The sequence below is a fragment of the Grammomys surdaster genome, unplaced genomic scaffold (genome assembly GCF_004785775.1).
Source record: "Grammomys surdaster isolate TR1022 unplaced genomic scaffold, NIH_TR_1.0 185, whole genome shotgun sequence".
In the NCBI taxonomy this organism is placed as follows: Eukaryota; Metazoa; Chordata; class Mammalia; order Rodentia; family Muridae; genus Grammomys; species Grammomys surdaster.
Window position 1 is genome coordinate 168,443 of NW_021604630.1, and position 8,358 is coordinate 176,800.

Below are 8,358 nucleotides of genomic sequence, written 5' to 3' on the forward strand. Positions count from 1 at the left end.
GTGTCATCCCAGAAAGAGCTGACAACCTAGCTATCACGAGAAGGGGGCGGGGCGGGACCCTACAAACCAGAGAACCTGTCCAGGCAGGCTGCTGACCAGGGGGAGGTGTCTGCCCTTGCTGAGATAGCAAGGAGTCCCTGTTCCGAATTAGTTTCCAACACTTTATGCAAAGCTGGGGCTCCTCATCGGTGGCATTTCCTCCTTTGTCAGATGAAGAACAGAAGAAACAGTTTCTAAAGTCTCTTGCATTTGTCATTTGAGGTTACCAGACAACACCCCCTTATCAGCTTTAGCATTAAACAAGAGTCAAATCATTTGCATCGAATGACCTTCCTAACATCTCATTATTATGGTGTGACCAAATCTTTGTCCCTGAAATTGCCTGTACTCCCCACCCCCACCCCAGCCCAAGTGTCTCAGGCACTGAAGGCTCAGCAACTCTCACCCTGCATTTGCATTCCCCAGAGGGTTTTTAAACACTTTTAGTTAGAACCACAATTACCTTGGTTGGGTGGTACGTCTGGAGATCTGGAATAGTTGACACATGGCCTGGTCTACCATGAACCTAATATGAACCGTTACAAACTTTTCCTCGGAGAGTCTTAAGTCCAGACAGCCAAAGATGAACAGAGATACACATCAGAGAAGGGCTATTAACCAAAAGTTAAAAGACACTGGAGAAAGAGAACAACTCAAAGAGCTGCTGAGAGCTAAAAATCAGTTGAAGGCACACTGTAAAGAGGTCATTAAAGAAAATGGAACACATTCCTGTTGATGGCTCAGTGGCTGAAACCACACCAAAAAGCAAAGCCCTGTCCCGATGGTATAAGAAGGAATTCCTGTGGAGCGTAGGAACATCAACTCAGCGGCCTACCTAAGTCCTCCAGGGTGAATTACAACATGTTGGTTTGTTGATTTGGTTTTGAAAGTAAAACTTGTAATAAATTAGAAGTTGACTCCCCAGAATACAGCCCTTTTTTTGTATGGTGAAAAAAAAATAAAAATAAAAACAAAACAACTTTTTCTCAGGCCAAAGAGATGGCACTAAGAAATCTGAATTTGGTTCCTGTCACCTAAGCTGAGGGGCTCACAATTGCCTGAAACTCCAGCTCCAAGGGATTCAGGATTTCTTTGATGGAGACACACAGACACACAGACACACAGACACACACACACACACACACACACACACAGAGAGAGAGAGAGAGAGAGAGAGAGAGAGAGAGAGAGAGAGACTTAAAGGTCTTTAAAAAAAGAAAGAGAACTCTTTCTCATTTGTTTTTTATCCAAACTTGTAGAAAGGTCATCTCGCCTTCAAAATCCTTTCTGTCCAATCCTCACTGAACTCCCCTATGGCACGGAGAGAGCTGCTTACATCACAGTCAGATTCTCCACGGCAAGCCAGCTTTCTCTAGCTCAGTCCTCAGCCTCAAACAAAGCTAACAAAGAAAAGGCTCTCTCCTATGAAAACACAGATCCCTCCAAACAGAAGACAGCATGTTCCCCAAAGTCTAAGTGGCCTGGTCAGGAAGAAGTTATCTAAGTAGCCAGTCACCTTGTGCCTGCCATTTCACCCTTTTGGAGAGTGACTTCAGGAAAGAATTTAGAGACTAGCCTGGCAGGCAAGCCCCGATTCCTCTGTGCCTCTATTTCCCCATTGTCAAATGAGAGATTGTGCCCACAAGAATTAGCAGATTGCAAAAATTCCTCAGAAACAAAGCACATGGCGGTGTTCTTATGGTTAGTGTAGTCCCAAGCCTCAACGCGACCGCCCTGCTTAGAACTCTGCCTCAGGAGCGCAGAGCCTCTCACAGGAGAGAGACTTCACCCAGGACACAGCTGCATAGACTACTGAAGAGACCAAGAAAGGCTGGCTGAAGCAAGAACCATGTTCTCCAGCTTCAGTGGAATGCCCCCCGACCCCCACACCCCTGCAACTCTAGGAGCTGTTCCATGATCCACTCCAGAAGCAAGACGTTTCCCACCCCATGTTCTCAAGTCCAGAGATTTGCATTTCCCCAGAGAACAGAGATTGCTCAGTCTCCCCAGTTACCCTGTCCTGGAGGAGGAAGGGGAAGCAGCTGCATCTTACCTCAAAGCTTCACATCCATTCATACAGGGACAGCTTGGGACTGTGACCTCTGAGCCAGTCTCTCTCTCTCTCTCTCTCTCCCCCCCCCCCCCCAGGGAGCAAATGAAGACTTCCGCAGGAGCCTCCAGTCCCTACCTCCAGGCACCCACCTTTTCTTAGATACTGGACTTGGGTAAGCAAGTGGAGCCTCTGACCACACACAGGGCTCCTAGAGCTAATTCTTTCACACACGCACACTCACATGCACACGAGCACACACACACACATACGGACTGGCTGATTTACAGTCAATCTTTCAAAGTGCAATTTGTCTAGGAGAAGCCAATGTGAGGCCCATGTGGGCTCCAACCAATGGCGACACAGCGCTTCCAGCTCAGCCAGTCTCAGGTCTGTATTCTAATGGGCCATATCTTTATCAAGGAAATGTCCCTTCTCTGAACTTAAAACTTCTGATGGAGGGCCCCCAGACTCAGAGGCAGAGAAACCAGGTGCTCTGAGTATGAAGAACACCCCTCCTTAGGCCCAGCGGGCAGAGAGGGAAAGCGGAAGGCCTCCCACCTTCTCTGGACACCTGACTTTCCAGAGGGCTGACGTAGGTGCCCCATCTCTGAGGAAGAGCCGAGCCAGAGGGCAGTCGGAGGCTCGGGGTGGGATGGGGGGCTCTGAGTATCCAAACCTTCCATGAGACTCCGGGTCACCATTTGAAGCGCTGGACTTTAAGGGCTCCTCAACTTCCGACTCGCTGACCTAGAGACCATGGAGTCTAACCTGCAGGGGACCTTCCTCTTGAACAACACACAGCTGGCCCAGTTCTCAGAAATGAAGGCTCCCATGTGCCAGTACTCGGTGCAGAACTCCTTCTACAAGCTCAGTCCTCCGGGACTTGGCCCCCAGCTGGCGGCTGGGACTCCCCATGGAATCACTGATATCCTGAGCAGACCGGTTGCCACTCCGAACAGCAGCCTCCTCTCTGGCTACCCCCACGTGGCAGGCTTTGGTGGACTCAGCTCCCAGGGCGTCTACTATGGCCCCCAGGTGGGGAGTTTTTCCAAGGCTGGGAATGAGTACCCCACCCGGACCCGGAACTGCTGGGCAGACACAGGTCAGGACTGGAGAGGCAGCGCTCGGCCATGCAGCAACAGTGAGTACAGGGCCTTCACCCGGAGCCCAGCCTGTCCCAAGGAGGAGGCAGGAGGTAGGGGTCTTTTAAAGGTTGGGCTGCACGGGGTCCTACCTCATGTCAGCCACTGTTGCACAGCCCTGCCTGACACCCGGTCCCTTTTCTTAGCTCACAGCAGAACCGAATCCTACGCTCCTCCCTCCTGCCTACTTCCACCTAGCACAGGTGTCTGAACCCACCATCGCTTCTTGCCCTTCAAAGGACCTTGGGTTCTCCAGGCCCCATGAATACAGCCCATACCACCCTTTGCAGCACCCAGCTGGCAGCTTGGTTTGCTTCTGCCCAGAGTCATGCCGCCCCTTCACACGGGGGTGGGGGGGCACAATGCTACCACCCTGGTGAAGAAAACTCACTGAAATTAGTATTGTATCCCTAAAAGCCCAAAGTTACATAGCATTGTTCCAAAACCCACTGGGGTCTCATCCAGAAGCCAGGGCCTATCACCCACCTTCCTGCTCCCCGGTTCCTGTCAGCAATGGCCGGAACAAGAGCGCTAAGTTGACCTTGGCCCTGACTGCTGGGGGGCCCCCTTACCCCACCCATCCCCAAGACTCAGGTTTCTGAGAACTGGCGTGGAGGGGGTGGGTATTATGCCAATCAGGGATCCAGGAAGTGCCAGGGGCATGTGTCAGTGAGGCACACTGGGAGACAGTGGTAGCGACTTTCAGGGTTCTCCCTGGGCCACTAAAGTTCAAGGTGGGATGAACATCTGGCAGGGACTGAGGCAAAGCCCCTTCCTTCTCTTTAATCTCCATCTTCCACACTGCATGCAGGATTTGGAACCAATGATGGAAACCCTCAAAACTCTTGTCTCCCATGTGCTGTGCCTGACCTCACTCATCTCTTGGGACCTATTGTACCATCTAGTTTGGGGTACTATAAGCTCAAGCTGTTTCTCCCACAGCCCCACCCCACACTCCCCCATCCTGACCCACCCCTTGATCTTGAATGCATACACACACTAGAACATAGCCAGGAAAACCAGCGGTCAGTTTAACGCAAGAGGAGACAGAACTGAAGATGACCATCTTTTAGGGTGGTGGTTCTCCACCTGTGGGTCATGACCCCTTTGGGGGACTGAATGACCCTTTCATGGAGATCACATATCAGATATCCTGCATGTCGGATATTTCCAATTCGTAACAGTAGCAAGTTCACAATTGTGAAGTTGCAACAAAATAATTTCATGGTGTTGGGGGGAGGGTCACTACAACATGAGGAACTGTTAAACAGTGTTAAACTATGATAAAGGGTTGTGGTGTTAGGAAGGTTGAGAACCAGTGTATCAGGAGGTCCTTTTCCTCTTCTGGACTGAAGTTCCCTGCCTATGACAAGAGGACAGAGCACACGAGCTGCTGGGGGAACCGAGCATATGGGTAACTCTGCTTACTTTGAGCCTCAAGCTCCGTGAACAGCCAGTCCTGACTGAGTTGAGGGTCTCTGGGCGCTCCAGATGACTCTGGCACTCCAAAGCCAGGCTGTACAATAGATTCCGAGAGGTCTGAGGGAGGGTGGGCTTTCAGGCTGGCTGCTAGGCAGTGCAGCACACGGAGGAAGTGGAGTCAGAAGCCTTCACTTCTGTGCTTTCCCAACAGAGTCTGGGAAGCTGGGGGCTCACAGAAAGGAAGTGGGGAGGGATTCAGAGGCCCCAGAGGTCTGGTTGCAGCTGGAAAGTAGTACCCATGCCTTGGTACATGCACACACACACACCAGAAAATAGCCAAGAAAGCCAGTGGTCAGTTTAACACAAAAGGAAAGGGAATTAATTACTAATTAGGAAGATACTCATCCTAATTTTAGGATAGTAGTTCTCAACCTGTGGGTCTCGACCCCTTTGAGGAGCTAAGAGTGGGGATCTAATTGAAGGCACACCACGTCGTGGTGAAAGGAAGGGCATCCTTGTCTTGGTGTCTTAGCATAGAAAAGAAATCCCCATGAATCTCCTGGGTCAGACAGCATCAGTGGACTATGGGAAAACTAGGAAAGGCACAAGGCCCAGTTCTAAGGCCTCACTGTCTCTACAGCCGGTGCATTGGCCCTCTAGGGACCCTGTCCACCCAGGTGTGGTAGGGGTCACAGTAACTATTATTGTGACTACCAAATGTGCTGATCAAATGACAGGAGTCACTGCATTCCTGGACCTCAGTGGCTTCTCAGGAGGAGAACACATCCCTGTGGGAGGATGAGGACAGGCTGGTCCCCTCCAGGTAGGTTCCCATCTGGGCTCCACTCACCTTGCTAACCATACTTTCCTCCTCCCGACAGCCCCAGACCCCCTGAGTGACACTATCCATAAGAAAAAGCACACCCGCCCTACCTTCACAGGACACCAGATCTTTGCTCTGGAGAAAACCTTTGAGCAGACCAAGTACTTGGCTGGCCCAGAGCGGGCGAGGCTGGCTTATTCACTGGGCATGACGGAGTCACAGGTCAAGGTGAGTCTGTGCAGAAGGTAACTGCCTGGCAGCCTAGCACCTGCCAGGGTAGGAGGCCATTGCGGGAGAGAGAGGCATGTCTTCCCAGCTTACTGTAGGAATTATAATAATTATTAATTCCCACCACCACCACGACAGCCATCTCTACCATCTGAGAGCCTATAAGCAGTATGGTCATTAAGTCTCGCCTCTTCTTGAAGTCAGCACTGTGGCCCATTTTTACAAATAGACGGTATCAGTCAATCAAGCCTGGTACTTATGGTCTTCTGGCCAGCAAGTGCAGAGCTATCAACAGAGATCTGTGGGACACTGACGGGCTGACCCATTTCCCAATCTTTAAAATGAAGATAATACACCCCCTGTTCCCACCCACATGGAGGAGGGTGGCAGAGATCCGACACTGGCTCCTGCACACCTCTTGAGCCCGCAGCAGTCTTCCTACTTTCAACTCTTCATGGTCCAGGGACAAGGGTTCCCATTGCCACCCTAGTCTGTCCACACTTTGGATAGGGACATGGGAGAAGAAACCCATGAACCCTGAAGAGATGAAGAAGTGTCAACAGATTAGGGGGGGTCTGAGGCAAATGGGATCTACCTCAGCAGACAGTCACAGCCACGAGAGAAGGCTGCGGTGTGGAGACGGAAGGAGATGACGACTTAGGCTCCTAAGACACGTTTCTTTGCCTCTGTAGGGCTCCACGGTCTTCAGCCATCTTAGCGTATATGTGATTTTTCTAGGGGCCAATTATACATGAGTTTCCTGGAGATGTGTAAACTTAAAAGAGGGGCGACTTTAGTCATTCATTCCGTTTTGCGTTTCATGCTGGAGGTGCAACAGAAGGCAACGGAGGGCAGGCCCCGGGCTCTGCCTTACACTGTCCTGAGTTCCAGGGACAATTCTAACCAGTGGCATTTCAGAGGCTTTGTCCCAGACGCCTAGACTGCTCCTGAGACAAGGAGGAAGCTACAGCTCAGAGAGGGTTGTTAAAGAACAGGAAAGGGCTGTGGCATGCTTTTATTTTATTTTACTTGATTGTATTTCCCCCTGTGGGTAATGCAAATGTCAGGCTGCTGCACGGTGCAGTGCTGCATGGTCGCTACTTGACTCTGGGGTAGCGAGGCGGCCCGTAGTGGAGGTCGGCCCTGGCATCTCCGTTGCTCTTCGCAGGTGTGGTTCCAGAACCGCCGGACCAAGTGGAGGAAGAAGAGCGCCCTGGAGCCCTCCTCCTCCACGCCCCGGGCCCCGGGCGGTGCGAGCGGGGACCGCGCGGCCTCGGAGAACGAGGACGATGAGTACAACAAACCGCTGGACCCAGACTCGGACGACGAGAAGATTCGCCTGCTGCTGCGCAAGCACCGGGCCGCCTTCTCCGTGCTCAGCCTGGGCGCGCACAGCGTGTGACCCGGGACCAGCCGGGGGGACCAGCCTTCCCCTCCCCTTTCCGTGCAGCCCGCTGTGGGCAGGGACCAGAGGAGAGGAGTTCCGGGGGGAGGGGGAGGAAAAGAGGAAAGAAGTAGGAAGAGGAGGAGGAAGCGAGAGGGAAGGAAGGGGAGGAGGAGAGGGATGGTGAGTGGCCGGAGGGAGGAGATGGCGCACCTCTCTGCCATTCCTCCCCTCTGGGCCCCTTGCCCAGTCAGCCCTGCTCTGAAGTGGGCAGGCTATTCTGCAGCAGGGAACCTGATGTGCTGCTTTCCCTCCTAAGGACCAGCTGGTTAGGGAGTTACACAAGGTACTGCGCCCAGTCGTAGGGTGGGACTGCAAAGCAAAAGATGGAGCCTGAGGTCCAGCTGTGCTTCCTAATGATCCCACTGCCGGGAGCAGGAGGAAATCCACCTCTGTGAGAGGAGCGGGTCCTGAAGACAGGAATCCTTCTAACCCTGAGTTTCAGGGCCCTGTGCCTCCCAACTGCACTTTACTGTCAAAGCAGATCCCGCTGTATCAAGGAAGAGTCTGGGAAAGGGAAGAGGGGAAGCTAGGCAGAGGGAAAACAGATGAACAAACACTAAGGTTTTGTTGTCTCTGGGAGGTACCTACCAAGGCATCCCTGGGAACCCATCAGAGTTTGGGAGCATCTCAGCAGGACAGAGAGAAGGGCTCTGAATGCCTCACTCCTCCAATAAGGGCACCAGACTGGGCGAACCCCAAGCAGGACAAGGGTCTGGGAGTACTGCTGGTCACCCAGGCTTTTAAAACAAAAATAGAATAAAGATGAAAATCCAAGAAATCTCCCCGCGGCTCCTGAGCATCTCTAAAGGGAATAGTGGCAGTGTTCTCTCGTGTCATGAAATTATCGGTTGGGCTGGAAAGATGGTTAAGATCACTTGCTGCTCCTCTGGAAGACTGAAGCTGGGTTCCCAGTTGTAGGCGGCTCACAACTGCCTGTAACTCCAGCTATAAGGTGATCCGACGCCCTCTTCTGGCCTCCTCAGGTACTACATGCATGCTCACAGACACACATGCACTCACTCAGTTAATAATAAAAATAAATCCTTTGTAAAAATAGATAAATCTATCTTTAAAAAGAAAAAGAAGAAGAAACCATCATCCATAGACCAACTTGTTATCTTCAGTTACCTCCTTTTCTTCCACATCCCAGGTGTTTCAGGGTTAAGGGGAAGGGACCAGTCCTGTGCTCACCGCTGCCAGTTTC

The 8,358-nt window shown here is 51.9% G+C and overlaps 1 protein-coding gene across 1 annotated transcript; it reads left to right on the forward strand.

Moving 5' to 3' along the window:
• Nucleotides 1-2,848: 2,848 nt before the first annotated feature.
• Nucleotides 2,849-7,109, forward strand: Nkx6-3 (NK6 homeobox 3). The gene is made up of 3 exons (XM_028768141.1): nucleotides 2,849-3,233; nucleotides 5,538-5,707; nucleotides 6,876-7,109. The coding sequence occupies exons 1-3, from the start codon at nucleotides 2,849-2,851 to the stop codon at nucleotides 7,107-7,109; spliced, it is 789 nt and encodes a 262-aa protein (XP_028623974.1).
• The last annotated feature ends 1,249 nt before the right edge of the window (nucleotides 7,110-8,358 follow it).

What these genes read in the sequence shown, in the direction of transcription:
- Nkx6-3 (XM_028768141.1), top strand. Translation starts at nt 2,849, where the DNA reads ATGGAGTCTAACCTGCAGGGGACCTTCCTCTTGAACAACACACAGCTG. An exon ending in CGCTCGGCCATGCAGCAACA is followed by an intron (nt 3,234 to 5,537) that starts GTGAGTACAGGG and finishes TCCTCCCGACAG; the next exon opens with CCCCAGACCCCCTGAGTGAC. An exon ending in TGACGGAGTCACAGGTCAAG is followed by an intron (nt 5,708 to 6,875) that starts GTGAGTCTGTGC and finishes TGCTCTTCGCAG; the next exon opens with GTGTGGTTCCAGAACCGCCG.